The 19,676-nt window shown below is 42.4% G+C and overlaps 1 protein-coding gene across 7 annotated transcripts in view; it reads right to left on the minus strand.

The window, feature by feature from the left end:
- Nucleotides 1-19,676, minus strand: part of LOC119862095 (cell surface glycoprotein CD200 receptor 1-B-like) — a 36,762-nt gene that overhangs the window by 11,991 nt on the left and 5,095 nt on the right. The window contains exons 2-9 of one of the 7 annotated variants that reach the window (XR_005295146.2): nucleotides 17,554-17,624; nucleotides 11,650-11,799; nucleotides 9,987-10,301; nucleotides 8,734-8,985; nucleotides 6,800-6,916; nucleotides 5,361-5,407; nucleotides 3,807-3,925; nucleotides 2,725-2,835 (exon numbers count right to left, since the gene is read on the minus strand). Coding sequence is in view for 6 of the 7 variants with exons in the window: in XM_038418094.2 (XP_038274022.1) it covers nucleotides 2,712-2,835; nucleotides 3,807-3,925; nucleotides 5,361-5,407; nucleotides 6,800-6,916; nucleotides 8,734-8,985; nucleotides 9,987-10,301; nucleotides 11,650-11,707 (1,032 nt within the window). In the remaining variant the exon portion in view is untranslated. Of the gene's footprint in view, nucleotides 1-1,855; nucleotides 2,836-3,806; nucleotides 3,926-5,360; nucleotides 5,408-6,799; nucleotides 6,917-8,733; nucleotides 8,986-9,986; nucleotides 10,302-11,649; nucleotides 14,679-17,553; nucleotides 17,625-19,676 lie in introns of those variants that run through there. The other 6 variants (XM_038418125.2, XM_038418094.2, XM_043509766.1 and 3 more) reach the window with 6 other exon arrangements.

A 19,676-nucleotide genomic window follows, 5' to 3' on the forward strand; every position in this document is an offset into this window, starting at 1 on the left:
AAAAGCACCACTACCAACTCTGGGGCCAATAGAATGAGAGAATCTTCGGGACAGATGCAGAAGGAAGTAGACTTTTGTATTTTCTTGGATAGCTCTTTTGCCACCAACTGCTTCTGAGGAATCTAAATGTGCGAACCTGTACAAATGTAGAGGGGACCAAGGGATCCTCTCCCATAAGAAGAATAAAACAGCAGATGCATTTTCTCTCATTCAAGAATATGTGAAAATATTTCAAAACAAATAGTTCAATATTTGTTATATATTTGTTTTCCTTTTTGAGTGTGCTGTAAAAGTTAGGTCCCAAAACTCAAGTTAAAGGTTATTTTGCCACATTTTCAGCTCAGTGGCTGGGCTGGCAGGACAAAGTGGAGATTTCATTTTAGTCATACTGTTAATGAACCTCCACTACTCAGACACTCTCATTTCCTGTTAAGCTTGCCCATGATGCCCTCCCCCAGTATAAGCCAGCTCTGCTGCCTTCCCCTTCTTTGCCTCAGCACCCTAAGAACACCTCACCTCTCCTCAAGTCTCTGCTTTCTACACACACCACCTTGGTTGCTAGGAACTCCCTCAACCCCAAATCTTTCATTCCTTCCTAGAAATCCCCCAGTGTGTGCCTCCTTCCTACTCCCTCTTCTTCCTGGAAACTCCACACCCCCTAAATATCACCCCACAGGGTCCGTAGTGAGCTTCTTGGGCTGCAGCTGCTGACATCACCTGTAAAGCAGGGAGTTGGAAGGCAGAGTCCTGGTACCTTATGCCTCAAAGATGGGGCTGCAGAGACCCACAAACTGGAAAAATCCTGGGGCCCAGCTTCTTGTGCTGGATTCCATAGTTGAAATTGTGTTCATGCTGCATCTGCTCCACTCCACTGTCTGGTCCCAGGGCGGCAGCAGGCCATATCAGGAGGAACCAGAGCACCACCCAGCCAATAAACTTATGCAGCCAATACATCACCATAATTCTGTGTGTGTGTACAAGTGCACAACAATAGTGTGACATGCAGAAACACTGGCAAGCAACTGAAACTTTACGTTGCAGTCTCAACACATAATTCAGGTCAGAGATCCAAATGCAATACCTCTCATGACAGGGGACATTATCAACGTTACCGTTATACCTTCCTTTCAATAAAATAAAATGGATATACAGTAAAACATGATACTAAAAATAATCACAAATGAATGACAAATACTGTCCCTGAATCTTGATCACTTCCTGCTCAGACAGTCACTTGTTCTCAGAAGCAGTTTCTTTAGCAGTGGCACTCTAGCCCTGCCATACATGGAAACCAAGCAGCCCCAACTGAAGCTGAGGCTCTCAGAACTTTCAGGCTCCTTGTTGCACAACGGGAGACACCTCTGATTCTGGGGGAATTCCCACAGCTATCCCCTACTGCAGGCAGCTGGCCACTGAAGAGAAATGTTCCGATTTTTCCAAACTGAAAATTTTTCAGAGTTTCCTGTCTACAGGAAATTTTGGAATTTCTAGATATCACTCCAAATCAGAATGGAACTGGAATCTTCAAAATGGAAATTCCAAGTTTTCACCAGCTCTAGTTATGACAAAGTCTGTTCTTGGGAGATTATCATCCCAGTACTAAACAACAATAATTACCTCCATCTATCTCCACATACCAAGATGCAAGGAAGGCTGCACCAGGATGTAAAGGAACAAGTTTCTCCCCTTGCTGTCCCCGCACAGGCTGCCCACAATCTGGTCCTTTGTATTTTTATATTGCTCTGAAGTCCTCTGAGTACCTAACATAAATATCTGAGCACTGCATGGCCATTCATTTCTAAGTGGTCAAATAACTGTATACCCAAAGAGGTTTGGATGCAGATTCAGACACACATTCATGGTTTTTAGATGTTTACTTGAACTAAACTTTTCAATGTTGCCCATCACTCATTCCCACTTCCCAGATCAAGTTCAAGTTCAAATGCATTTGTTTGGCTTCTGTCATTATATATGCAAGGTCTATACAAATCAGAAAAATAAAAAAAATAAAAAGTCAGAAAATGTAAATGTCAGAAAAAATGTAAGATCAGCGGCTACCAGTCCCATGTTGCTAATTCTCACTGTAAACCATTCTTTCTACCTAGTAAAACTTCTTTTAATTCTGCCAGCTAGACAAGTACTGCATTTCTGCAATGGAGGGTTCCCTATCCTTAGGAGTTTTTGGGGTCCTTAGTTTCACTTGTTTCCACCACAGGATTCCAGGGGTAGTGCAACTATCAAAATGCAATTCCCATGTTTTCACAGTCGGCTGGCAACTAGGCACACAGGTATTCATTTTGCATGCCCAAGGCTTCAGCTTACAGATGACATTTTGATGAATGTTTTTGAAGCTTGGGCCTTAACATTTCAGACAAAGATATTTATGGACATCCAAAGAGGGAGAAAATATACTAAAACATGTTGATCCCCACTTGTCTTTCTGCTGCCATTTTCCTGAGTGATGAAGACAATAAGAACTCCTTCAATTTATGAAGGCCAACCTCAGAAAAGTAATTCAGCAACTCAGAGAGGAATCTGCAATAGGTGGATCAAAGCCAAGTCTTCCTGACAAAAAGGACAGAACTTTTGGAGCAGTTATATGTGTGCGCTGCAGGACTTCTAGCCCCATTTCAGAATAGTCACAGGATGTGTTAGATATTCTTGATACAGACAATAGCTGAGCTAGGACTAGACTCGTTGCCTTTATGTTTTTAGAGAATTAACCTTTTTATGTATGTTCTGTACACTGTAATTCTGATAGATACTTTCCACGGTGGAAGAGTTAGTTGTGTTAACTGTCCCAGGCCTGGATGTGAGTTTGAGGTTATTCCCAGTCTGCAATACAAAGAAAAATCAATACATTAAGCAGATTTTTATATAACATCCTAAATACAGACCAAAGTGAAATGGATGAAATCAGGACAATGACATGTGAAGTTCCATCACAATTTACTCTCAATGAAGAGATGGGGCAGAGATGGTGACACTTGAGGCTGGAGAGAAATACAGCAGCTCAATGAGGACCTCATCCATGACTCAGACTCCTACACACATCAGTGTTGGAACTAGGGGTACTGCCGCACCCCCTGACTTGAAGTGGTTTCCATCATATATACAGGGTTTGTTTGGTTCAGTGGCTCTCAGCACTCCCACTATACAAGTTGTTCCAGCCCCCCTGCCTACATACTATGATAATACCAACCACCATCACCATGTCGTAAATTACCAACCTATTACAGGAAAGAGTGAGAGACCTGTTCAGTTCAGGCCCTTTAATCTCGTTCCCCTTCCACATATCACGGTTTAGGACAGCAACATTTGCACTTGTCTAAGACCATATGATTCAGGACAGGAAACCCTGGTGTAGCCATTGCTGGGGGGTTTGGGCCAAATCACCTCCTACTCAGACATTGTCCGTCCACCCACCTAGAATTGCTGTAAAGAGCACAGACCTTTAATGCAGGGTGAGCCCAGCAGACATCTTTTCACAGATACAATAACTCTCCTTCACTTTGCAACAGCAACAGGCAAAGCTGTTTATAAAATGCTGATGCTAACTGTATAACATAACTAAGGACATGGTGAAATTCTCTTGCTTGGGACACTCTGATGGGTGGCTGCCATCATTAAGCAGAATTTACAATGAACAGAAGTCGCTGTTTTACTTTCATAGTAACGCTGCTGTCTGAGAAGCTGCACAGCCCATTGTGCTACTGATCAGACCCATGGAGTCGGGAGTGGTACTAGCTACACTGGGTTAGGAACTGTGCATGCAGCTTTCCCCATGCCAGGGACAGCAGACTGACCTCCAGAGTAACGGCCCAACAGTAACCAACCTGGAAGGAGATAAAACAACAGCGAGGAATAGGCAGCAAAGCAATTCTGCATGTATCACTGCTACTGAAAGGCACTCGGAGCAAACAAACTGCAGAAGAGTGAGACAAAACAAAAAATCTAAGCACAAAAATCACTCAAAGGCAGCTGCTTAAGCAGAATTGCTGTTCCCATTAAGAAGTAATCAAATAATATTTGGCAATTTTGCTTAAATGCTCTCTCTCTCTCTCTCAGAGACCTGGAATAGGACTATTACAGAAAGAAAAATCCCCCCAGATTTTTCTTTAGTTCTATAGGTAGCCTCACTGCTTTCACACGCAAACATCCCTGAATAAGGAGATATTTCTTCATTTGTAATGTACTCGCTTTATGCCAGGTCCTGAGAGGAGCTGAACACCGACTTATTTCCTGCAACTCCCACTGACCAAAGGGAGCTTTGCAAACTCAACAGGTGCTCCTCACCTCTCAGGATTTAGCCAGTTTGTTATCTTCCTCTATTCCTCACTGTTCATATCAGGCTTCATAGTTTTTAATATATCCCTGCCAGCCTGCACAAGTGCAATAATAATTCTGAAAGTTATTAATCTGTAGAGGGTAATGAAGTTGCTGTGTAGATAATAAGATGACAGAGAGAGTTGCTGAACAAAGATGGTTGAAACTAGACAGCATGATGAGTAAAAAACAGGAAGGTCTAGAGATACTGTGGCATCGCAACCACAACAAAATTACAGTGAAAATCTGAGTTAAGATCCTGACCTTACTGAAGTCCATGGGTGTTTTCTTCAGTAACTTCAATGGAGCCAAATCTTTGGTAGGTATTTTCATACTGTATCTATCTAGCATTTTGATTGTACTGAAGGAACTTATATTTAAAAGCGAAGGTCAATATTTAGATTTTAATTGTACAAAATCAGAGTTCAGAGCGCTAGCTCCTACAAACACTTTACCTCTTTCTCCTAGAATGTGTGCATCATCATGGGGCCTTTCATTACACAATCACACAGCAGTGGCCCAGGTGACATAATACAGCTTGACAAATAATACAACATAAGGGAAAGCAAGTGCAGCTTTTCTATACCTATAGATGAAAACAAAATTCTATGGATGTGCATCACCGGTTTAGTCATGCAGAATCCAATGTGGAATCAAAGACCCTAGTATACTGCTTACATACACAAGGGCAGAGTTAAGGTTGCCATGGGAATCATAATTCTGATCTCAGGAAAGTCAGTGCATTCAAAAACTCAACCTTAAAATTGCATTATCTTTCTAATAAATAAATTATTATATTTTTATGGCAGATGTTGCATTACATCCCTTGCCTACAATTATGCAATTACTTCATGCATTTTAAACAAACACAAAAAAAGACACAAACATACAGGTCACAGACATTTTCATTAATATATAGCCACATAGACAATGACACAAAAACATAGAAATTGACATATGGGGGCTGCGTGAGACCAAGTAAATTAAAATGAAACTGTATGTGTCAGCCCAAAATAAGAACAAATTCCACTTACTGTATTCAGCATTGTGGCAGTATCTGCCAGTCCAGTTAACCAGGAGACTGAAAATAAAATATCAGATCAAAATGGTTTGATGGGACAACACACACTCGGTAGTTATCATCTATATTTCCTCTGCTATTAGTTGAAAAACTTTCATCTCAACACAGCTGAACTCCTTGGCTTAGTTGACAGTTGTATTGTCACTGTTAGAATTCTTTTATTGCCAGCAGGTTTGCGATTGTTTTACTTTCCGTTTCTAGAACATGTTCAGACACTCCAGTAGAAGTAAGAATATGTGAAAGTTAAAGTCTGCTGTCTCAGAAGCTTGCAGATATTGAATTGAACAGATCTAATTGGGTGGAGGCTTCCATCTTAAGTAGAAGCAGGAGTTTCACATCTGGCCCCCAGGGCTGGAGGAAATTATCACAGGAGTTTTGATAACAAGGAAATGGTAGAGAGAAGAGAGAGATGCTAAACCTAACAGCAGATCATCCACTCACCTGCCTGGCAGGATGTGAAAGTGAAATTCAATGGCCTTTTGGCCCCGTTCTAAAACATATAGGGGAAATATTAAACCCCCTTGTCTCAGGATATGTCTACACAGCAAAAGCTGTGCATGGGCTAGCCTACCTGAGCTAGCATGAATCCAGCTAACGTGGGTTACAATTACATTGTCTTCACTGCTGTGCAGGAAGCATAAGCCCAGTATAGACCTTGGATACATACTCAGCCCAATAGCCTGCTCTGAAACCTGTGCAGCATTTTCTTCACTGTTATGGTTACTGGTGCTAGCTGTATTGAAGCTAGCTCAGGTAGGCTAGCCCATGCCCAGCTTTTGCTATAGACATACCCTCAAACTTAGCTCTAACCTTCACAAGAGATCAAGAAAACCATCACTGATTGCATAGGTGCACTTCTCCCATCCAGTTAGTAAGAGCACTGGAGCACTTCCATCATCTGGCATGGCCAGTGGCAGAATAAAGGGATATTTCCCCCTACCAGGTAAGTCAGCCACGAGGTAATGAAACATTTTTGTATATCTACACAGGGACACAGCCCTTAATACAAAGCCCATAGGATTGAATGCAGATGAAACCAATACAGGTTCTATTCAATTATTCTAAAACCCCTTATCTTGTAATAAAGAATATCTGTTCTATAAAAATTTTCAGCCACATATAGAATTTAACAGAGATTTATACTTCTGCTGTGGAATTCTTGGGTTGGTTTAAAAGTTCTGTAGAAAAATCACCACTATTTCTTTAGCACATTTCCATAGGTCTTGGACATGGTCAGTAACTGGAGCCCTGAGCTTTTCCCTCAACCCCAACCTGGCCAAACAGGTCAGTGATAAGGTATATTTCCTTGTAAACATGCAGAGTCAGTAATGTGATACTGGGGCATTTCCACCTCTTATGAAGCAGTAAGTGACTAAGTTCCAAATGGCTTACCTCTGCATTTTAAAGTCCGGTATAAAATCAGAGCAACAACTGCAACAGCGACACACGAAGAGGTGCATATCAGGAAATAATGGAGTATGGGTGAAAGTGTCATGTCTGCAGAAAGTTCTGCCAAGATACCAATACAATGAAAGTTATAAAGCTTGATGGAGAAATTCACAGATTATGTAACTATTGGATTTTACCCAAGCCATGGAGAGGGGAGTTCGTCCTCTGCTCTTTGTGTGAGCTCTGTGTCTCATACACCCTCACACACACACAAAATCACTCCCCTCTGGCCAGTTTATTACAATATCTTACATCAGGCTCCTCTGAAAACTAGATGGACACCTAATATGGTGTCTTTGGAAGAGTTAAATCCTGATGAAGCCCCAGAATCACAGTGGTTCTCCTTGTGTTCAGGAATCACCCTACAGGTGGGTTAGCCTGATCCATTCTTGTAGGTGGAATGCCAAATGTACCGTGTCTCTCTCTAGTCAAGTAAATTTAGGGCTGGAGACACCAGACCAAGCTTCCCCTCACACCCTGCCATTGTGTTTCAGCCCTGATGATAAGTGACTGTCCTCAGGGAAGGAGAGTATAGCTCAGTTTTCATGTCCTGTTTGATTCTTGGTCTCTCTGCTGTGAATTCTAACAAGAACTATGACAGGGTGTATAAACCCCACGCCAGCAAGGATGAGGGTAAGGAGCTGCTTAGGGCTGCAGTGGCCCTGCCCCTCCACACGTGCAAATCCTGCCAGGACTGGAGGAGGAGTTAAAAGGAGGGACCTCCACTCCAGGTGGGGGCAACCCTGGGAAGGGAACAGGCTGTTGAGAGAGGTCTGACACCCTGCAGAGTCCTGCCCTTGCAGAAGGCCGACATGGATTTTCTGGGCTAAGAAAGGGAAGGAGACAGACTTGTACTAGAGACCAGTGAACTCTGAGTTGGACTGTGATATTTCCAAGGCCCTCTGAAGTAAGAGGGGCCAATAGCCTGACTAAAGCTGTCTGCATGTTTTCTTCCTTTTCCTTTTATTTAACCTTGTTTGCTGACAGTGGACTGTCCTGTTGTTTCACCTGGAACCCCGAGAACCCTGAAACAGCCAAAAGGCCTCTGCTGGAGGGCTGAGGGCTGGCCCCTGTTAGAGTGATACATCTCACAGTGTCTGCTGGGGTGGGGGCAATTTGACCTGCACAATTGCGCTCCTCATGTTACTCCTGAAGGGGGTGCTCTGACAAGGACAGATTTGTGACAAAGGGTCTTCTGGTGTCCACTGTGTTGGGAGTTCGTAATGTGGACACCTGCCCAGCTCATTGGCAGAGACCAGGTTTGGACTCTCAGCAGCTAGTGGTGACCTCTGTCTGGAGGCTGACTTTGCTGTGAGACTGCACCCTACACATTGCCACATTCAAGCATTGGACAAGAACCCTTGAGACCATAGATAGCAGCTGTATCAAATAAGCCCAAAGGAAATGTCTTCTGGCTGAGCCAGTAATAAGGGCTGTGCTAAGCTGATCTTTCTATATAGCTAGATATAATTCAGCACCTGGGGTTCAAATCGCACTTCTAAAACCAGTGTGACAAATCTGTGGCTACTTGAGACATTGTGGCTGTCCCCAGTGATTGAAACAGGAGGGGGAACTCTCACAACATCAGTCAAGGAGGAGAGAGCGAGCACTGCAGGGGAGCTGCAGGGGCCATTACAACAGCTTCGTTCTAGAATGCTCTAGACGTTCTGTAGAAAGTTGAGTATAGAAATGCATCATTTGTCTATTGTTATAGAGTGTTTCATTAGAGCTTTACCCCTATAAACATTCAGTGTAGGACATCAAAGTAACTCACTCGGCCCTCACCATTTGCATTGGCACTTGTCTGAACTGATAAAGTAGAGATGTACATGGAGTTACCAGATAACAGATACCAGTTATGGAGAAGTGGTACTCACTGGGTGATAGTTCTATAGTCTGGGTCTGGTTCATGGCTGGATGGGTAACTAAGCAGGTCACGTGAGCATTGGTGCTATTGATCATAGGCATACTGCTTAGTGTGGTCACTGTTCCATTGGTGTGATGAGTTTTGTTCTCAGTACTGCGACCACTCCCTTGAGCCCATGAGATTTCTGCAGCTGGTTTCCCTGCAGACGCGTGGCACACAACAACCCCGTTGCTATCATGAGTCAGAGTCACTGCAGGAGGGACTGCAGGAGAGGAGGGAAACGGTTGAGTTTTTTTTTTTATTGCAGTAGGAAAAAATTCCCCTACCAAGGCTTTCAAAAGTGATTAGCGATTTTTGGGTGCCCAAACTGAGACACTTCAAAGGGGCTGGATTTTCAGAATGTGCTGAACACCCATGCTCTGAAAAGTCAAGACACCTTAAAAAGACCTAAATTGGACACCCGAAAATCACTAGTTGCTTTTGAAAGTCTTGACCCCCTTTGTTTTGTGCAAGAAGATCACAGCAAAAACAGAAGATTATGATGATGATGGCAGTGGGGAGGCAGCAAGAGGAAAGGCATAGGATTCTCCACTGGCAATTTTTAAATCAAGGTTGGATGCTTTTCTAAAAGCTATACTCAAGTTCAAACAGGAATTATTTCAGGGGAGTTCTATAGCCTGTGTTTTACAGGAAAAAGAAAAGGAGTACTTGTGGCACCTTAGAGACTAACAAATTTATTTGAGCATAAGCTTTTGTGAGCTACAGCTCACTTCATCAGGAAGTCAGACTAGATGATCACAGTGGTTCTTTCTGGCTTTAGAATCTATTATTACAACAAGGGATATGACTATCTGTTAGCAAAACACAGACTGAAGAGAACACAGCATGGTAAAAATCACAGCTGGAATTTTTATGAATACGTGGGAAGAATTCAGAATTTGACAATAGGAAAGGGAAATGGGCAGGGCAAGAAGGAATCACATGGAACTATTCAGTCTAGACACCAGCAATACATATTCTGCCCTTGACCAGACAGAAAAAAACTCAGATTAAGAAGAGGCAGGGGACAGACAATAGCTTAACCATTATCTGAGAGGCAAGTACCAAGAAGAAAAAGTCAAGTGACATGAATTATGATAAGGTGGATGAAGTAATATCTTTTATTGGATCAACTTCTGTTGGTGAGAGAGAAAAGCTTTTGAGCTCCACAGAGCTCTTCTTCATTTTAATCACAAAAAACAAGACACACAAGGTATTTCTTACCTAACACAGTGAGAGCAGAGACTAGGCAAAAAGTCCCATCGCTGTTTGCAATTTCACAGGTGTAATTACCCTCATCAGCAAGTCTTACAGGGTGAATCTGAAGGGCAGGGTTATGATAAGGACTAGATTCCCAAGTCATCCTCTCATTGCAGTTTGTTTTGTCTGTCTTATTGGTATCAACTCTATATGCCAACAAGCAATGACTTCCAGTCTTTGGTCTTATTTTCCATACTACTGAAATCAGAGATGACTCTGAGGTGTTATGGCATCTCAGCACAGCCCTGGTACCTACCACTGCAGACACTGTGCTGTCAGCTACGTGGGAAGAAAAGCAGAATTAAAAACATCACTCAAGCTGATATTATAGTTTATGGAGTTTTAATTTCATTAGGATCAAACATCTCTGCTCTCATACTGTATTGAAACCTCTTCCTGCAGCAGATCCTGGACCCTTCTCTATATATTTATGGTAAATAGTTTAAAAATTAGCTGAGAACTTGAGATGTGCCAGAGTGACATCAGTTTCCAGGACTGACCTCACTAGTCCCACCTTCTATGGAAGCACCTTGCTACTGCAGATCCTAGGCCTCGGTCACCATTTAAAGACACTATGAAGTTGGAGACTGACTTCTTTCATTTATTTGCTGCTCATGAATTTATCCAGTGGGCTGGCAACTGTATGTTAGTGCTCTGTTCTGCCATATAAAAGATGTGTTTATTTTCTATGCCCAGTCTCCTGCTTGTCTAGTCATCAGGAATTGGGTATGCCTTGGAGACAGTGCCTTGTGGTGCTCTTTATTGATTCATGATGGTGGGTTAAAGCCTCAACTGCCAAGGAATTTTGTTCACCTTGATAGAGTGCTTTGAGAAAGTGGTAGGGTGAGGGAATCACTCAAGAAAGGAAGGAAATTCCTTGGAGGACCTGGTTATAATACAGCTAAAAAAACCCAACAACCTGTAATATAGATGGAACCTAACCACACACTTGTAGCAATCTTTAAAACCCCAGGTTGCCCACAGCATTAGTACAGTTACAGGGACACAGAAAAGTCCTGTCTATACTGCAATTTTCAACCCTGGTGATTCGCATTAAATTGTACTCTATGGGGCCTTCATGTTAACTGTGCTGCCATCCACAACTGGGAATCGAGTCATGACACTTTTCCTTATCACCAGTGGTTAAGGATCAAAACGCTGCCAAAGGCGGTGTCTCTTCTAACTTGGAATATCTAAACTCAAGAGTGGGGATGGGGATTGTTATCATAAGATTTCCTCTTTGCTTTTAAATCATGCTGGAAGGTGAGAGGATGAGTACAATAACTTTGTTTTCCTGAGTACAATAACTTTCAAGTCGGTTCCACCTCTTATGGAAACTGACCATAAAATGTTTGCAGAAAGATTGTGTGTACTGTAATCCTAATTCGTGTCACTCTTCTGCTTTCACATTAGGTAGCAGCATTACTCCTGCTGTCTTGGCCAAATCTGTCTGTGAAGTTTATTTTTCTTTTGTAGTAGGGCCTCTCCTTTGATTGTACTGTGGTTTGCTTTATTCAGTAGTTTCCCCTTGTCAATTTTAGAGTAACAGTTTGTTGAAAGAAGAGACTACATAGTAGTCCTCTGGAACTCATGGTATTACATTCATTTAATGATCTTCCACACTTACCTGGCCCTTGAACCACTTTAATTAGGAAAAGAAGGAATTCAGCCAGAATTGGCCACATCTGGGAGGGGATTCGGGGAAACTGCACAAAATGAAGGTAATGACGAGGACTTGGAATAATGGGTCACTATGTATGTCCCCCCAAATAATTTCCTGTTTTGAGAGAACAGCAAAGTTAGAACATGAAACAAATCATTGGCTTCCCTTCAAAATAAATGTTCTGTAAAATACCCTTTGTCAGGCTATTTCAGATATTTTTTCTGACCCCTCAAGAAGGTATATCAGCAGGTTCATGAAAATGAAGAAACCTGTTTCACAAATAAATGTCAATCTTTCTACAGCTGACTTTTTTATTTATTATTATTAGTAGTAGTAGTAGTATGCTGATTATTAGTAGTATGCTGTATACCATTCACTGATAGAAATCTCTTTAATTTGTGTTTTTATTTGATCTTTTTATCAGTCAAATATTCTAAAGCAGCAGCAAAGAGTGCTCTGCTAGTAAGAATCTGGACACATTGCATCCCATTTTGAAAACTGAGGCAAATGTATGTATAAGAATATTCAGGATCTAATCTTACATCAATTGATAGGGCACCTACATTCATTAATGAGAATAACCCTGGGAATGGCTGTAAGCCCTCCCTCTTTTTAATTTCTGTAAGAGTGATGCCACTTCTGTAATAGAACAGAATGGACAGCAGTTTGCTGCAAATGATCAGAACCTTTTAAATGAGGTCTTGTTTATTTCCTATTTTCTTCAGAGAAATAAGGCATGGTGCATTTAATGCTATTTAGTAACATATCACATAACGCATGATATTCCACAAGCAAATAAAGAGACTTTTGTTTTAAAGAAAATACTTTTGCAAGTTATTGACTGCATTAAAGCAAATGTTGAAGTACTGATCATTAAGAATGAGATGGTGCTTTCATTCAAATGTGCTATTTTCAGGTGCTTAAAATTTCATTAAAAGATGACCTGCTGCATAAGAATTTTCAGTACAGCTTTTCAGCCAAGAAGCATGTATTTTGCGGAGGAGAATTTTGAAGAAAATCCTTTTAGCTGTGGCTGAGCATAATTTTTGTTGTTAAGGAAACTGATGATATCTGTGATATCTCAATGCAAAAACTATAACTAATTTTTAAATGGAAGACTTGGCATGTTCTATACGGTCCTGGATTATATATGTATGCTTTGGGTCCAAGTTTTCAGACTTATGGAGCATTCTATTGACAGCATCACTTCCGTTTAGGTCCCAATCCTGCAACTGATTATGTGGGAACACACCACTGTATAAACCACTTGTTAAAAATTAATGGGGCTCCCGATGGTTGCACTGCTGTGCCCATACAGAGTCATTGCAGGATCAAGGCCTTAGCCTATTAGCTCATTATAGCAGATACTGTGGCTTAGTGTGTTTTTGTGACGCATTGATCAATATGGACCCTGTCCTACAGGGGCTTCCAGGCACTACTGCAATAAATTAACAAGTGGATTTGTGTTTGCTCTGAAAAGACCTTTTGTTTTGCAATAAAACGACAAATGTTTAAGCATAGCAGTACAGAGCAGTCTATTTACCTTAATTCCAGAATCATACAGGTGTGCTGCTTCAGCCACTTAGGTGAGAGAATCTTAAAAGCTGCAAGTGCTTCTCTTAGAATGAGAAGTCTTTATTTTAAAATGATCAAACTTTTATGATTCATTCACAATGACTCATTTTTTGTTTTAACCCTCATCCATTCCCTGTCCTTTGTTTAACTTCATGGCCTACAGTTGTCTAATTTAACATTCGAACCTGCAATAGTTGCATCTGTGCATATGACATCAGTGGGACACTGAGCATAACTATACAAGTGGGCATCATTATTTGCAAGATCAAGGCAAAAACAGTGTAAATTCTTTGCTGCGGGGATCATGTTTTTTATCATCTGTGTAGGGCACCATGCAGTTATGATGCATAGAAATGTTTATTCATAATATTGATACATTTATAAGTATATGTATTAGTATGTGAATGTATGAATTTCTTTCACAGTTTGAAACAAAAACAGTGATATTGATGTGACACAAATATGTTACAACAGAGCTTTTCTTCTGGGCAATCTGTGTGTACTGAGAATGATCACCCTTGCATTTAAATGTAAGCGCACTCTTCAGTTTGGGGTATGGAGGAAAGAGAACAGCTTAGGATACAGTCTCTTTGCACTAAACAATCAGTATAACAGCACACGCACAGTAGGTCAAAGCCTCAGATGGTGTAAACTAGCAAAAAGGTTACTCAATTTGAATGGAGCTATAATGATTTAGGATCTGGCTCATGTGCTGATATGCTGGAGTCGAGAGAGGGATATGTCATTGAGGCCACCCTCCTAAGAGTTACACTAATGAGTATGTTGTCATTTGGAATGGCATCATTTAACACTTAAAATTCCATTTTTCTGACCAGCTCTAACGTTTGGTGCACCGAAAAACAAAAAAAATAAAGCTATATTTCTGATATCTGAGTGTAAAAAATATCACCAATTCCCTTAACGACCATGTTTTAATATATATTTTATATAAAATAATATTCATGCTTAGACCACAGCTAAATGGATTTTCTTCACAATTTTCTCCTGCAAGACACACACATATCTGGGTTGAGAACCTGTGCTGAAACTTCTCATGCATCAGACAATTTTTTAATACAATTTCAAACACCTGAAAATCAGAGTTTGAATGAAAGCACCAACTCAGCCTTATCAATTCACTAACCATTTGCTACAATGCAGCTAATAATTTGCAAAATAATTTATTTATTTATTTTAAAAGTAGCCTTATTATTTGCTTGTGGAATATCATGAGCAGATGATTTTTCCTGAATTTATTCAATGCATATAAATTTTAGCTCGACAGGGTGGTTGTGAATGATTGAAAATGAACATAAGAACTGTCATACTGAGTCAGACCAAAAGTCCATCCAGTCCAGTATCCTGTCTTCCGACAATGCCAGGTGCCCCAGAGGGAATGAACAGAACAGGTAATCATCAAGTGATCCATCCCCTGTTGCCCATTCCCAGCTTCTGGCAAACAGAGGCTAGGGACACTGTCCCTGTCCATCCTGGCTAATAGCCATTGATGGACCTACCATCCATGAACTTATCTAGTTCTTTTTTGAACCCTGTTACAGTCTTGGCCTTTTCACATCTTCTGGCAAGGAGTTCCACAGGTTGACTGTGTGTTTTGTGAAAAAAATACTTCGTTTGTTTTAAACCTGCTGCCTATTAATTTCATTTGGTGACCCCTAGTTCTTGTGTTATGAAAAGGAGTAAATAACATTATTTACTTTCTCCACACCAGTCACGATTTTATAGCCCTCTATCAGATCCCCCCTTAATCGTCCCTTTTCCAAGCTGAAATGTCCGTCTTATTAATCTCTTCTCACATGGCAGCCGTTCCATACCCCAATCATTTTTGTTGCCCTTTTCTGAACCTTTTCCAATTCCAGTATATCTTTTTTGCGATGGGGTGACCACATCTGTACGCAGTATTCAAGATGTGGGCGTACCATGGATTTATATAGAGGCAATATGATATTTTCTGTCTTATTATCTATCCATTTCTTAATGATTCACAACATTCTATTAGCTTTTTTGATTGCTGCTGCACACTGAGTGGATGTTTTCAGAGAACTATCCACAATGACTCCAAGATCTTTCTTGAGTGGTAACAGCTAATTCAGACCCCATCATTTCATATGTATAGTTGGGATTACGTTTTCCAATGTGCATTACTTTGCATTTATCAGCATTGAATTTCATCTGCCATTTTGTTGCCCAGTCACCCAGTTTTGTGAGATCCTTTTGTAGCTCTTCGCAGTCTGCCTGGGACTTACCTATCTTGAGTAGTTTTGTATCATCTGCAAATTTTGCCACCTCACTGTTTACCCCTTGTAAACTGGAACTGTGTTGCTTAGCTGGAATCCGATAATATTGTTTCTGCCCCTCGTTTGGATGTTTATGCATTAAATGAAAAAAATTGTTTGTGACTTTTAAGATTTACTTTCCCTGAATAGTTTAGCCTATTATGAAAAGCAAAACACAAAAGGGGACCAAACATAGCTGAAAAGAACCCATTTAAAAAAAAAAAGGACTATTTTCAGATTCAGGTTTGTGTTGTTTACTCTGTGCTAACTAATGTGTTGCTACTGCAACATTAAAATAAATTGTAACTGTCACTTAGACTTGATCATAGCAGCTGGATAAAGCCTTTATAATACGTGCTCTGTTCCTTCCATTTGTATTGATACTGCAGTAGGAAAATGCCACTGCTAATGTTTTGTTACCTTTCACCAGCACTAAAATTCATTAAAAATGAATCCAGTTGTCAGCCCTGTAGTAGAGCTGGCTGGTCACAGAAAAGGAGCAGCATAGGCAGCAACACCAATATGCTTCAGCCTTTTGAAATAACCACCTCTGGAGATGTGTCTGTGCAATCCTTGACTGCTCCCTTCCCCTCGCTATACTCTATAAGGGTACTAGTTGTGATGGAGATTTATTATGTGGATATCTGTCCACTAGAAACTGAACTGAGACCCCCGATTCATCTCCATAGGCCAGGGGTGGGCAAACTTCTTGGCATGAGGGCCACATGTCGGTATGGAAATTGTATGGAGGGCCAATTGGGGCAGGAGATTGGGGCACACAGGCGGGATGAGGGCTCTGGCTGGGGGTGACTCTGGGGAGGGCTGGGAATGAGGGGTTTGGGGTGGAGGAAGGAGCTCCGGGCTGGGATGGAGGGGTTTGGACGGTGGGAGGGGGCTCTTGGTTGGTGCAGGGATTGGGGTGCATGGGGGGTGAGGCTCCAGCTGGGGGTGAGGGGTTTGGGGTGCAGGAGGGTGCTCTCAGCTGGGATCAAAGGGTATGGAGGTCAGTCAGGCTGGGGCAGGGGGTTGGGGTGCAGCAGGGTCTCAGGGGTGCAGGATCCGGCTGGCGCTTACCTGAAGCGGCTCCTGGAAACAGCAGCCTGTCCCACCTCTGGAGGCGAGGCCACGCCCCTCTGTGTGCTGCCCTGTCGGCAGACACCACCCCTGCAGCTCCCATTGGCCGTAGTTCCTGACTCATGGGAGCTGAAGAGCAGGTGCTTGGGGCAGGGGCAGCATGCAGAGCCCCCTGGCTGCTCCAGCTTCTGGGAGCCGCATGGAGCTGAGCAAGGCAAGCCCCTGATCCCACTTCGCAGCTGGAGTACCGGAGCAGGGAAAGCTCCTAACCCCGGCGGGAGTCGAGGGCTGCATTAAAAGGTCCGATGGGCCAGATACGGCCCACGGGCCATAGTTTGTCCACCCCTGCCAGAGGTCAAACAGCCAATGCAGAGGAACAAGCTTTCAATCACTATCAGCCTGAACTATGAAATATTCTGAATTCCATTTTCAATCAACCCCCTCTAAAAAAACCCTAAAAAAACCCCACCAGAACCAATTGTCACAATAAAAAACCTAAAGAACCTCTGAGTAATATTCTAGGGTGCACTTTTTTAACCAAACTCTGTGCAAAGTTCTATTCAAAGTCATTATTACTACTAGACTAGAAACAATTGCTGTTCTCACTCAGTTCCTAAATCCTCATTGCTCATTCTTTTTCACTGTGATGCCCATGAATGCCTTGGATGGTTTAACCAACAAATCCTGCATTTTGCCAGCGGGTAGACTAGACAACCCTTGCGGTCCCTTCTAACCCAATGGTTCTATGATTCTATGACTATTCTGATCTGCCTGAAACAATCTCAGTCCCGGACTGCCTAGTGTTGGTCATAGATGTGCATCACAATCCCCTCCCTCCTGCGCTTGTGTGCCACACAACGATTTAGATGGTATTTTCTACCGTCATCACCATGACTTTAAAGGAGAAGTAATTAAGATTACTGACCTCTCACAGAACCATAACGTCTTGCAACAGTGCCTCAGAGAAACAGGTTTCAGAGTAGCAGCCGTGTTAGTCTGTATTCGCAAAAAAGAAAAGGAGTACTTGTGTCACCTTAGAGACTAACAAATTCATTTGAGCATAAGCTTTCGTGAGCTACCTGCACTATGCAAAGCAGTGGAATAAAAAGTTAAATAAAAGCAGACACTGGCATCAATGCTATTAGAACAGTGGTTCTCAAACTGGGGGTCAGGACCCCTGAGGGGGTCACAAGGATATTACATGGTGGGTTGCGAGCTGTCAGCCTCCACCCCAAACCCTGCTTTACCTCCAGCATTTATAATGGTGTTAAATATATTTAAAAGTGGTTTTAATTTATAAGGGGGTGGGGGGGTCGCACTCAGAGGCTTGCTATGTGAAAGGGGTCACCCCTACAGAAGTTTGAGAACCACTGTATTAGAATTTATAACATCCAAAGCAGAGATTCTTAAACTGTGGTCTGTGCACCACCAGTGGTCCGAACTCCATTCAGATGGTCCGTGGTTAGATCCCTCTATGGTGAGCGCCTAGGTGGCCACGCACAAGAGAATGAAGGGCCATCCACCTAATTAGTGGAGCTGTGCAGGCGTGGCTCCACTAATTAGGTGCCTGAACCCTGGAGAAGACGCACATGTGAGGTGGTAGCCATGGGGGAAATCAGGGGGTGGGGGAAAATTTGGGATGTGGCAGCCAGAGAAAAAGAGGCAACTTTCCCCAGTTCCAGGGCTGCGGATGCCGGGGAGAGACCCCCCTCCCTCTCAGCCCCAGCTCAGGGGCTTCTTTGGTGGGGGAGAAAGGGCACATCCATCGCATTAGAAAGGTAAGACTACCGATATTAAAATATGAGTTGTGTGCTTTTATTTGTAGAACAAAAAAGTTTATTAAGGTTTTTTTATATAGTGCTTTTAGCCAAAGCGCTTTACAATAGTTAGCTAACGGTACAAACAACGTTTGGAAAGATCATTAAGTGGTCCACCTAGACCCTCAGCAATTTTCAAGTGGTCCGCAGGGAAAAAAAAAGTTTGACAATCACTGATCTAAAGTGTCCCACGCTCCTCTGACGTATCCTTAGATATGCCACAGTGTAGATCATGAGGACAGTGTAACACCAGTCTACATGTAATCATGGCCTCCCTCACGATTGCATTTTTCAAAACACCACTCATCTCATACAGCATGTTCCCATCTTCTAAAACAAAGCAGCTTCTCTTTCACAGCGCCATACGTTGTGAGGGCAGAGGGGACCATTATAATCATCTATTAATAGAGCACCTCCATACAATCTTTATAACCTCTTAAAACTAGACAAAAAAAAGTACGGTGGCCAGAGCAATGTTAATGCCCCCTGCTGTTATGTTATGCCCCAGAAGAATGAGACACCGCTGCATTGCCTAAACATCCACATGTTTTCTATGCAGCCAAAGTCCTCACACAGCAGTACCTGGATCTACCCTCTATTTGGTTGCAGGCAGCATGGTTCTGCTACCTAGTCAGCTTTAATCCACCATTGCCCTCCGCTTCAGGGACTAGAGCTCTGTGCTTCAGAGGCAGATCAGCAAGTCTCTTTAAGGGGAACCCCTGCCTCTTGGAGATAAGTTATGCTGGAGACTTAACTTAGAAACACCAGGAGCCAGCGGCAGTTTAAGGCTGACCAGTATACGGTGGGCAGCATCATACTCCAGTTGCTGTACATATAGTTCCCCTGGGCCTGCACTAGTTATACCAAGATACCCACACTATCTTCCTTACACCTGGGGCTATGGATCCAGCGAACAGGCCCTCATTTGATGGTAGGCCAACGCCCCCATTATGCTTTAAAAAATACATTAAAAATAGATTTTAAAAGGGAGCTGTATTTCATGTATGTGTATACCTTGGTATGTGGGCATCATGAATCAGACTGGATGGTATTGTCAGAACTTTTCTGTGAAGATCCCAGAACTCTATAGGAGAGGCCTTAAAATATACTATCAAGTCCAGAATGGCCAAGAGGCACCTGCTCTAGTGCACAAAGCCTAGAGAAGGAAATGTTGTGGTTGTAGCAGGACTGCTGCTGAGCCTCCATTCTGGCCAAGGGTGTTTCTGCAGTC

This window comes from Dermochelys coriacea, chromosome 1, assembly GCF_009764565.3.
Source record: "Dermochelys coriacea isolate rDerCor1 chromosome 1, rDerCor1.pri.v4, whole genome shotgun sequence".
NCBI lineage: Eukaryota > Metazoa > Chordata > Testudines > Dermochelyidae > Dermochelys > Dermochelys coriacea.